General features: G+C 44.6%; 1 protein-coding gene across 1 annotated transcript in view; it reads right to left on the bottom strand.

Annotated features, from left to right (window-relative positions):
• The window catches only part of RASA2 (RAS p21 protein activator 2), a 92,790-nt gene that overhangs the window by 63,651 nt on the left and 16,366 nt on the right, over positions 1–12,773 (bottom strand). The window contains exon 2 of the mRNA XM_075937633.2: positions 2,847–2,964. Coding sequence (XP_075793748.1) covers positions 2,847–2,964 — 118 coding nt within the window. The remainder of the gene's footprint in view (positions 1–2,846; positions 2,965–12,773) is intronic.

Consider the following 12,773-nt stretch of genomic DNA (forward strand, 5'->3'; position numbering starts at 1 on the left):
GAATCTGTATGTAAGTCGGAACTGGCGTCCAGATTCAGCCGCTGCTGAAACTGATCAGTTTCAACAGCGGCTGAATCTGGACGCCAGTTCCGACTTACATACAGATTCAACTTAAGAACCCCAGGCATCCCCAAGTCAGCTGCTGCTGAAACTGATCAGCGGCTGATTCCAGGAAGCACAGGGCAGGGGCTTCCTGTAGTCAGCCACTGGTCAGTTTCAGCAGTGGCTGACTTGGGGACGCTTGGGGCAGAGCAGCTGGGATGCTGCCGGGTTGGTCCAGTAGCACCAAGGAGCGGTGCTGCGGGACCAACCGGCAGCGCCCCACCTGCTCTACCACAGGCCCGGGGCTTTGCTCCACGTCTCCCTGGTCTGCTGGGAGGAGAGGGGGGGCCACTAGCTGCGCCCCCCCCCCCCTCCCAGCAGACCAGGGACACAGGGAGCAAAGCCGCAGTGTCGGCGGGGTGCCGCGCCTCTGAGGCTTTGCTCTGGCAAAGCCTCAGAGGCGCGGGACTCCGCCGCCGCTGCCGCTTTGCTCCCAGTGCCTCTGGTCTGCTGGGGACCGTCTCCAGCAGACCAGGGACACCCGGAGCAGCTTTTCTCGCCCCGGAGGTCGAGGTGGCGGGACCGCTGCGCTCTGGGCGGTCCCACTGCCTGCGAGCTCCGGGGCGAGAAAGCCCCGTTCGTAAGTGCGGATCCGACATAAGTCGGATCCGCATAACTCGGGGACTGCCTGTACTATTGGCATTTCAACATTGCCAATGGTCATCTGTCAAGAGAGCATGTCCCAAACTTGTAGCTTTCTGAACTGTCCTGTATTTTTAAGAAGGCAGTTTCATGAACCTTCCCTTACCAGCCAACGTTGATGGTGGCAAACTGTATACTAGGATACCTACTCACAAGCACCTACTTTACCTTAAAAATGAACCTGTTTGTTGATGTACACTGTAGAAAGTGCCAAAATATGGTTATGTATGAAATCTATCACTTCACCACAGTTTGGAAATCTTATTGCTGCAAAACCAATCATTATGTTCAACACACTGCAAACAGGGAGGGAGATAGGATCCTGTGTAGCAGGAGACAGGCACACTTGCATGACAATGAACCCCACAGTGGATTTTCCCCAACTCCAAAATTATTGCCCACTGACTGGTAACAATCCAGTATTGCCAGAATCCAAAATTGCAAATCCGAAATTGCAAATGAAGCGCGGGATTTAAATATCCCGCACTTCATTAGATTGTTCCCGGCCAGTCGCCATTTTAGAAATTGACTAGCACAAAGTAACTGCCCTCATCTATACACGGCAGTGAAACGGTGTTCTGAATTAAAGCCCTAACTCGAATTAGTTGTTGTTCCTCCTGCAATGAGGTTTACCAGCTAATTCGATTTAGGGCTTTAATTTGGAATCCCGTTTCACTGCCGCGTGTAGACGCGGTCAGTTACTTCGGGCTAGTAATTTCTAAAATGGCGACCGCCCGGGAACATGCTAATGAAGCATGGGATATTTAAATCCCGCGCTTCATTTGCAATTTCGGTCGCCCTCATTAGCCTCCCTAGATCGAACTAGGAGGCTAGTGTAGACATACCCTAAGTGTTTACTGATTACCAGTTCTGCCTATTTGGTTTTCCCTTTGATAATTTCATACTCTCTGCTCTTTATTTCCCACCCCCTTCCATTTTTTTTTCCTTCCCTCTTCTCCCTTATTTATTTTGGGTCTGCACATCTTAAACTCAAAACTCTGGTCATCTGAAGAAGTGGGCTATGCCCACAAAAGCTCACAATACCATCTACATGTTTTATTAATCTATAAAGTGCTATCAGACCATTTGTTGTTTTTTAAGTTTATCCTGTACAGACTAATTCATCTATCCCCTGAATAATCAGATGATTGAGAGGCATAGCAAGAACCAGTGTATAATGGTGACATTACTCTTAAAGACTGGATAGTTAAAAGAAGCGGATAAGGATCAAAGGATAGCAATTAGATAGGAAGGGTACCAACGCAAGAACCTACACAAAGAGGTGAAGACACCTTCATTGACTGTTAGGCTGATAACGTCCCAGTCAGCTATTATCACGATTGAGTAGGCTATCAGAATGAGAACTAAATTTGTAAATGAATTGTAATTCCAACGCCTCTCTGTGTATTTGGCTAGTAGTTTTCATTTTAGTTCCTCTCAAGGTTTACAAGTCAGACAATTTTGTCCAGACTGCAGCCCACAACTTCCATGCAAAAATACAATATACCACATACACTATAGATGGGATAACAAATGGTCCAGAAGCACCTTAGAGACTTGCTTTCTATTTAAAATATAACACCTGTAATCAAGATTTGAACAAAGACCTGAACTGGATGGGCCGCTACATTCCACAACATAATGACATAAGAGGCCACTCTATTAGCCTCATTTAGCATGTACACTAATTGACAAGATTTTTTCCTCTTTCTGCCCCCTTCCTTTTCCCTCCCCATTCCTTTCTTTCTGCTATTTATTTACACCCTGGACCTCTTACTCCATTAATCTGAAGTGGGTTGTGCCCAAGAAAGCTCATGATACCACCTACATTTTCTGTTGGTCTCTAAGGTGCTGCAGGACCATTAATTGTTTAAGTTTTTTTCAGTTACAGACTTATAGGGCTACACCTCAGATCTATGGATGGAATACTTCTCAGCAAATAAAAAGAATGAAAAACAGAGCTAGGCAAATATTTGGTACTATGTAGGGAAAGAGAGACACATAAGAACTACAATAAAAAATAGACACCCACCACAATATACCCAACTTGCAGAGTTCTGAAGTAATTTCACTGAAACGTATATCTAAATATGCAAATGTACCTTAAAGATTTTTCAACCACCTGTGTACGAAAAACTTCTTCTTGGTCCAAGTTTATGGTACAGAAACAGTCTCTCATTTTGTTGGGTCCAGCATATGGCACTAAATTTTTGGCTTCACCTGTAAATAAGTAATTGTAAACAGATTAAAAAAATAAGGTTGCCAGACACAAATTTTAGACTTACCATTTGTGACACTCTGTATCCCAAAGCAATATCCTGCACCATATAAAGTCTTTTTTCAAAAAAGTCTTGATCTGATGAACATTAATATCTAGGTAGATTGTATGCACTATCATTTTATGTGAAGTTAAGTTTTGCTGTGTGTGTTAATGAAATATGTTGTGAGGTTGGCAACACCCACAACCAGCCTTTCAGGTACAACAGTAGAGTAACCAGACAGTGATTAACAGCTAAGCTCATCAACACTACTGGAATCCACTATCCCAGGAACAGTGTACAATAGAGCAGGGGTCAGCAACTTTTACAAACCAAACTACATCAAAATTCAGAACAAGTGGTCAACAAAGAGCTGTATAAGAATGCCCATATGCATAACCAAAAATGTAAAACTTAATATTATTCATAATTGACATTATTACTGATAGCACAAATGAACCATTGTACTCAGACTTTAATGGGACTTCTGCTGCATCTTTTCATATCATAGAATCATAGAACACTAGAACCGGAGGGGCCCTTGAGAGGTCATTGAGTCCAGTTGCTTGCCCTCATGGCAGGACCAAGATCTGTCTAGATCATCCCTGATAGGTGTCTGTCTAACCTGCTCTAAAATATCTCCAGCGATGGAGACTCCACAACCCCCTTAAGCAATTTATTCCAGTGTTTAACCACCCTCATAGGTAAGAAGTTTTTCCTGATGTCTAACCTAAACTAAATTTAAGCCCATTGCTTCTTGCCCTATCCTCAGACCTAAGGGGAACAATTTTTCCTCCCTCCTCCTTGTGACACCCTTTTAGATACTTGGAAACCACTATCATGTCCCCTCTCAATCTTCTCTTTTCTAAATTAAACAAGCCCAGTTCTTTCAGTCTTCCCTCACAGGTCATGTTGCTCTTCTCTGGACCTTCTCCAATTTCTCCACATCTTTCTTGATATGTGATACCGAGAACTGGACACAATACTCCAACTGAAGGCTAATCACTGCAGAGTAGAGCGGAAGAATGACTTCCTGTGTCTTGCTCACAACACTCCTGTTAATGCATCCCAGAATCATATTTGCTTTTTTTGCAACAGCATCGCACTGTTGACTCGTGTTTAACTTGCCATCCACTATGACCCCTAAATCCCTTTCAATAGTACTCCTTCCTAGACAATCACTTCCCATTCTGTATGTGTGAAACGGATTGTTCCTTCCTAAGTGGAGCACTTTGCATTTGTCCTTAGAAAACTTCATCCTGTTTCCCTCAGACCATTTCTCTAGTTTGTCCAAATCACTTTCAATTATGACCCTATTCTCCAAAGCACTTGCAACCCCCCCCTCCCAGCTTAGTGTCATCTTCAAACTTAATAAGCGTACTCTGTAAGCCATCATCTAAATCACTGATGAAGACATTGAACAGAACCAGTCCCAAAACAGATCCATACAGAACCCCACTTGCTGTGCCCTTCCAGCATGACTGAACTGTTAATAACTACTCTATAAGAGCGGTTATCCTACTAGTTATGCACCCACCTTAAAGTAGCCCAATCTAAATTGTATTTCTCTAGTTTATGGATAGGAAGATCATGTAAGACTATGTCAAATGCCTTGCTAAAGTCTAAGTATACCATGTTCACTGCTTCTCCCTTATCCACAAGACTTGTTATCCTACCGAAGAAAGTTATCAGATTGACTTGACATGATTTGTTCTTTCCAAATCCATGCTGGCTGTTACCTTGCACCTTATTTTCTTTCAGATGTCTGAAGATGAATTCCTTAATTACTTGCTCTATTATCTTCCCTGGCACAGAAGTTAAACTGACTGGTCTGTAGTTTCCTGGGTTGTTCCTATTTCCCTTTTTATAGGTGGGCACTATATTTGCCCTTCTCTAGTCTTCTGGAATCTTTCCCAACTTCCATGACTTTTCAAGATGATAGCTAAGGGCTCAGATATCTCCTCTATCAGCTTGAGTATTCTAGGAAGCATTTCATAAGGCCCCAGTGACTTGCAGACATCTAACTTTTCTAAGTAATTTTTAACTTGCTCTTTTATTTTAACTTCTAATCCTACCCCATTTCCACTAGCATTCACTATACTGGTACCCTGTCACCATCTGTTTTGACAAAAGCCAAAACAAATAAGTCATTAAGCACCTCTGCCATTTCCAAGTTTGCTGTTATTGTTTCTCCCTCTTCACTGAGCAATGGGCCTACCCTGTCCTTAGTCTTCCTCTTGCTCCTAATATACTTGTAGATCATCTTCTGCCTCCTTTATGACTCTAGCTAGATTGAGCTCTTTTTGTGCCTTTGCCTTTCTAATCTTGCCCCTGCATACCTGTGTTGTTTGCTTATATTCATCCTTTGTAATCTGACCTAGCTTCCACTTTCTATAAGACTCCTTTTTTACTTTTACATCATGTAAGATATCCTGGTTGATCCAAGGTGGTCTCCTGCCATACTTTTTATCTTTCCTATGCAGAAAAAGAGTTTGCTTTTGGGCCCTTAGTAATGTCCTTTAAAAAACTGCCAACTCGCTTCAGCTGTTTTCCTCTTCATCTTAGTTCCCTTACCTACCAGATCTCTGAGTTTACTAAAATCTGCTTTCCTGAAATCCATACTCTCTATTTTGTTGTTCTCCCTTCTACCACTCCTTAGCATCACAAATGCTATGATTTCATGGTCACTTTATCCCAAGTTGCCTTCCACTTTCAAATTTTCAGCCAGTTCCTTCCTACTTGTTAAAATCAAGAACAGCTTTTCCTCTAGTAGTTTCTGAAATAAAAAACTGTCTCCAATGAAGTCCAAGAACTTGTTGGATGATCTGTGCACTGCTATGTCAATTTCCCAACATATGTCTGGATAGCTGAAGTCCCTCATCACCACAAAATCCTGTGCTTTGGATAATTTTGTTAGTTTAAAAAAAAGAGGCCTCATCCACCTCTTCTGCCTGGGTAGGTGGTCTGTAATAGATCCCTAGCATGACATCGCCCTTATTTTTTTTACCTAATTCAGAGACTCTCAACAAGTCTGACTTCTATGTCCATCTCCACCTCGGTCCAAGTGTATTCATTTTTAATATAGAAGGCAACACCTCCTCCCCTTTTCCTTGCCTATCCTTCCTGAGCAAGCTGTACCCTTCTATAGCAATATTCTAATCATGTGCATCCCACCAAGTCTGTGATACCAACTATTTCATAGCTGTGTTTATTTACTAGCACATGAAGTTCTTCCTGCTTATTCCCCATACTTCTTGCATTTGTACATAGGCATCTAAGATACTGATTTGATTTTGCCTCCCAGTTCTGCCTTCCCCCTCCTCTCTCTCTGCTATTATAGCCCATTCCTCTGTTCCATTTCTGATCCATCTCCCAGGTCTCCATGTTTTTCACTTACCTATGGGCTTTGGTCACCTGCCCCCATCGAATCTAGTTTAAAGCCCTCCTCTCTAGGTTAACCAGTCTGTGTCCAAATACTCTCTTCCCTTCCTCAAAAGGTGAACTCCATCCCTGCTTAGCCATCCTTCTTGGAACAGCATCCCATGGTCAAGGAAGCCAAACCCCTCTTGGTAACACCATCTTTACAACCCGGCATTCACTGCTAGGATGCACCTGTCTAGGGCCCCGACCTTTGACAGGAAGGACTAAAAAGACCAGTACCTGCACTCCAAACTCCTTCACCCATACTCCCAGAACCCTGTAGTCACTCTTGATCCACTCAAGGTCATACCTTGCAGTGTCATTTGTGCCCACATGGATGAGTAGCATGTGGTAGTAGTCAGAGGGCTGGATAATCCTCAACAATTCCTTCCTAACATCAAGGATACGGGCCCATGGCAGGCAGCATACCTCCCAAGATGACATGTCAGGGCAGCAGATGGGTACCTCCGTCCCCCTCACAAAGGAGTCTCAAATCACAGTTCTTTGAAGTTTACATTATAACTGGTCAAATCCAGGTTCATGCATGCATTCAGACTGTCTTCTGTCAAACTTTTGGCAAGGGACTGGAAATATAGGGGGCAGAAGTCTGGGCTGGAGTGTATGAGGGGCTCAGGGCAGGATATTGGGGTGTGCAGGAGTGTGATGGGCTCAGTGTTGGGGTGTGTGTGGGGTGCCAGAGTGTTATAATGCTGCAGCCAGATGGGGGCTGGGCCCGAAATGGGGACTGCTTGGCCAGCTTTAATATTTTACTTTGATTAAACATTATGTCCAACACAAAAGGTTTCAACATTGTCTATTTACGGCAGGGGTGGGGAACCTTTTCTGAGTCGGGGGCCACTGACCCACAGGGAAAAAAAATCAGTTGGGGACCACACCAGTGAGAAGAAAAAAACAAAACAAAAAAAAAAACCCAACACCACAAACACCCCCTCACCCTCCTCCAAAACCCCCAAACCTCACTGATTTGGCCCCCACCTGGAACATCTCACTCCCCTGATGTGCCAGCCCCATAGTGGGGGGAGGGGCAGGGACAGGGAGGACTGAGGTTCAAGGCCTCAGGCTAGATTTACTCTTCTGGGCTTCCAGGTGTAGAGGATTTAGTGGACCCCCCTAGGCTCTGGGTTGGGGCTAAAAATGAGGCATTAAGTAAGTGTGCGGGACAGGGCTGCCAGTGAATGATATAGCGATGGGAGTACTGGACCTGGGCAGGAGGTGGGGTGTAGGAGGGGTGAGGTCTGGCCTGGGGGCATGAGCGGGTTGTGGGATGGCTGCCTGGCCAGGGGACAGAAGGGATTTTGGCCAGGAGACTGGGGTGGGGGTGAGGATTTTGGATAGGAGGCAAGCTGACTGGCCAGGGTGTTGGGGGGATTTTGGGCAGGGGGCAGGCTGTCTCTGGCCAGAGGGGAATTTGGGTAGGGGGTACTAGAGGCAGGGGTCAGAAGGTGTCTGGCCAGATGGCAAAAGGGCAGGGGGTGTCTGGTCAGGAAGCTGGGGGCAGGCTGAGTGGCGGGGGTCTGGGCACGAGGGAGTGGAGGGCACTCATTTTCATGCTGCGCGGCAAGCCACATGTGATATACTCCCCACTGCTCCCTTTTGCTGGCAGGAAGCCCTGGGGAAAGGTTGGCAGGGGAGGCTGCAGGAAGCATGTCCTAAGGAAACAAATTAGCAGTACACAGGGAGCCATCTTTGGTTCCTGGTTTCCCCCACGCCGGGTGGGGGGGAGAGGCAAACGCTGTTGCACTGAGTCATTTTTACCTCTGCTTGTTCCCCACACACCGGATCTGGCAGAGAACCTTGGGGCTCTCTCCACCCCCCGGTGGTGTTCCACTCTTGAGGGGGTCCGTAAGGCTGTAGTGCCAGCGCTGGCTCTTTGCTGTGGGGGGGAACAAAAAAGGGTCGAGTTGGGGCTCCAGAAGAGCCATATCTGGATCCTTAGAGAGCCATATTTGGCTCACAAGCCGTATGTTGCCGACCCGAACCCTACAAGAGAGACTTCTCAGAGAACATGTAGAATTGCCTGTCCCGTGTCACAACAAAACATCCTTCCAGCAAACTGGAAGGTACTATGGAAGAGGGGAAAAATGTGGTATCACTGGGCCTCACTCCCCGCATAACACAACAGCTGTAAAACACATCCAGAGGACAAGAACTTTCAACTGGGGGAGGGTGATCCCTAGAGATGCAAAAGGTTAACCAATAACCCAGTATCCAGTTAAATGGCCTTCTCCAAACCCCAGGGGCTTCTGATAATTGCAAGATCGTACAGTTCTGGGGCACAGGATTGGAGAACTAGGGGGTATAGGCCAGAGCTTCTCTGTTGTTGGTTCATGAGTGGCTGAGAAAGCACGCAAGTAACTTAGTTGGGTGTGTCCTTGCTTGGGGATGTCCCTTTAAGTGCAGTACATACCCGAGGTTTGTGGCTTGACACAGCATCACAGAACGAGGTTAACCCAGATTGGTGGGACCGAGGGCTTAATGGACCCACAGTGCAGGTTGCACCCCAGAAACCCTGTTACATCATTATATAAAATTGTTTTTATGCAACTGACATCTAGCCATTTACAAATGTATACAGCACATTTAATCCAAAATAATCACAAGATATCACGCACACCAATTACTTCACACAGTAATGAAGTTCTCTGGATGGCACAAAAATTGTTTAGTAGCACATAGTAAAGCAGTTTTGTCACTAAGAATGTTAAAATGTGTTTAATTTAATAAATGTATAACTGCTGAACTTCACAGCAGTTACATCCCTAGTGTAAACGTGCAACAGTGTAGTCAATGAACTGATAAGCAAAAGCTTATTGGTTAATGCTTAGACTACATGCATTCTTCTCCCTCCCTCATCTCCAGTAAATTTTTATCAGGCTGACCAGCAGCCCAGCTCAGTCCCAGCTTGTGCTGGATCTGGGACTTACCACTGCTGCAGCTCTCCATTTCAAGTGTATTCAGAACGAGGAAGGCAGGCAGCCCAACTCACGCTGGGTCTGGAAGCTCAGACCTGCCCCTCAACAGGGGCTACTGCCACCCTGTGCTGCTGCCTGTATATAGGGCAGTCAGTCCGTGAGGAGAGCTGGTTTTTAACCTGGCTCCCCTCATGGACCGGCTCCTGCCTAATACAGAGGCAGCAGCGCAGAGTGGCATGGGGCTTCTTGGGAGCGGGAATGGAGCGAACTGGCTGCTGGCCCCACCCCTGACATTACAGAATAGTCGAATAACCAATAAGAATTCATGAGGTTAATCGACTAATTAACCTATATTTAACATCCCTAGTTTACATGTGGGCAGAGCAGGTGTTCATGGGGAGCCAGCTTTTAAGCCTGTTCACCATGAGCAGCAGTTTCCATCTGCTCCCCCCCACCCTCCTGTACTGATGCCTCTGTGGGAAGCAGCAGCATGAGGGTGGGGGAGCCTGCATGCATGAGGTGCTGGCTTAAAAGGTAACAGGGAGAGGGAGCTGCGTATAACTGTTAGGATTAAGCAATGAGCCCAGGTGCATCAATTTATCATGTAAATGGCTACTACATGTTCACATCCCTATTTGTTACAAAACTTTAATACATCATACACAAGCTTACAAGAAAATGTTTACGTCTAGCCCCAGTTACCCATTCTCTGCTGCAAAAATTATCCAAGATAGTCAATCACAAGTAGCCAGGACTTCAATGCTGTATTTGATCTAGAAGGAAACTACCAGAAAAAGTACACTAAAGAAATATTTCCCTACTGACTCAGAAAAAAACATAACACTGATTCACTAGCATACTGATTCAAGAACACCACTTCCTGCAACATTTGCACTTTCCCTACAGAAATCTCACCTTAGTAATGATTTGGCTGCTAGTTGTAATAAATACAATTTGGCTGACATGTTTACAGTATTATTTTAAACACACTCTGATTCAGATTTGTTCATTATTGGAGATGTTAACCATTGAAGCACCACATGGTATGCAATTGAACTATTTTCAATTTAACCCTATCAATGTATGAAACAGTACAGTTTATTTTCCTAGCTATCGGGAGAGAGAAAAAACACTACCTTTTGAAAGAGGTCAAGAGAAAAACACAAGATAGTAGGTAGCAAGGAAAGAATCAGAGAGAGTATTTTTCATAGTAGTAGTCAATTAATTCTATCAAAAGGATGAGGAACTGAGTGGAGGCTCTGGAATTTGGTCAGGAAAAATCATTTCACTTAATCCCATTTTTCAAGAACATAAAACTACAATAAAATTTAAAAAACAATAGTCTCTAAGGTAGTACAGGACCAACAAAAATATATAAATAAGTATAGGAGTACAACCCACTTCTTCAAATGACAACTATGGAGCAAGGGTTGCACAGAGTTTGAAATATAAAGCAGAAAAAAGGAGGGGAAGGAAAAAGAAAAAAAATAGTCAAAGTGACAGGGTTTCCCCCCATCCGATTTCTCCTTGACCACGCCCCTTTTTTGTTTATTTTTTTTAGTTAAACACTAATATGGCCACTCCTCTGAGACTACAATGTTAAACAAGGAGTTAATGTACAGCAATGACTGTATTTGCTTCCAAAACCAATGTAAGTGTTCTGTAGTTAAAGACCTGTTCCCAATTACAGCAGTGACTGCAACGTGACTTGAAAAATAAAAAAAGCAGATATGTTCCTTAACACTGCTTTATGGTGATTTAGATTAATAAGTTTTTATTAAAATCCCCCAAACAATAATGAACGTAATGTTATAATCAACCAAAGTTGTGGAAAGCCCTAGAAAGCAACATTAGGGGCAGGATGTCACTCGAAATACAACATCAAAACAAGCTTTTTAAGAACTGTTTGTGGGGTAGCGACATCCCTGCCTTTATGCAAAGGATGCAGATGCATAGGATACCATGAAATTAAGAGCACCAAATTTCATCGTGACCTATGGAGTTGGGCATGACACAACCTCCTGCCCCATCCCTGCCATTTCCCATCCCTCCCACCAAGTTCCCTTCCCTGAGCCACGAGGCCCAAAGGACTAGAGGGGGACTTGCGGACACCCCCCCTCCCCCAAGCCCTGCACTTTGTGGCCTGTGGACTAGTGGGAGAGACAGGAAGGGGGCTGGCAGCCATTCCCCCGCACTCACAAGAGGGGACATTAAGAGGAATGGCTCAGTCCCAGTCCACTGCACTCCCCCAAGCCTGGCTCCTAGGCATGTCACTTAACTTCCCGCCACTGGTGAGTGCATGGAATGATTCCACTGCTTCCCCCAAAACCCGCAGCTGGGAAGCAGAGCGAGCTGGGTCTGGGTCTCTCAGTTTCCCTACCACTATTGCTGGTGAGTGCAGGGGCAGGCCTAATACCTGCTACCAGCATCTACTCCCCCTCTCCTCCAGTCCTCTGGGCTACAAAGCACAGGGTTTGACGTTCTTGCCCTGAACTGCGCTGTTCATCACATGATTCCCAAGTTAAAGGAGAAACTGTCGTTCTTGTCACCATCCGCGCCTCCCATCTCCTCCTCTGTTCTGAGGTAAGCCTCCCAGCTCTGCCACTGTCTTCGGCAGATTTAGCCTCAGAGGCCTGCCCCCCACAGATCAGGACTTTAGTTTCCTCCCTGCCCTCCCACTTGTGTATGTGGGGCAGGAGTGTACAGGTTCTCAGGCTGCACAGTTCAGCACAATTGGTAGGGACAGCCCTCTGGGGTGAAAAAAATTCTTCTATGACATTGAAACTAGTAATCTCTATAGTTCCTTTGAGAAGTGATATACATTTTATGTACTTTCCAAAAACAAATGCATGAATAGAGTTAACATGCTAGAGGAAGTAATGCAGATCATCCTAAGTGCCAATAAAAACTTTACATAAAAACCCAGTTTCAATATGCATCATCATACAGAAAAATGTACATATTTATTTTAAAAATTACACATCTATAGTATACTATTAGTGACACTATTTTCACTTTTTAGAATTGCTGACATTTTGCAATTGCTTTGAGTTTTAGAACAGTAGATGTAACTTAGCCAGAGGTAAACAAATGGGCAGAAGGCTAAAAAGGTACACGATAGAACTGAATCACCACATAGCTGGCGCAACTACTCCATTTATGGCAGTGACGCCTATCCATGCCTGTGAGGCATGTACACATACATGTATAGAGTGATGAAGGGATAAAAAAAAACCAAAATATGTACGGAAATCTGTTTAAATAATTTGTAGAGATTTTTAAAAATGTACAATTTTCCTTTCTGCAAGTTTTGTATAATTACTCATAGTAACGAAAGCAGCCTGATTTTACAAGGGGAGAGGAGTGTGTGCTGCAGATAGGGTATTTGTAGTTAATATTCTTAAACCCTGTATACTAT

The sequence above is a fragment of the Pelodiscus sinensis genome, chromosome 10 (genome assembly GCF_052426305.1).
Source record: "Pelodiscus sinensis isolate ZL-2025 chromosome 10, ASM5242630v1, whole genome shotgun sequence".
Lineage (NCBI taxonomy): Eukaryota > Metazoa > Chordata > Testudines > Trionychidae > Pelodiscus > Pelodiscus sinensis.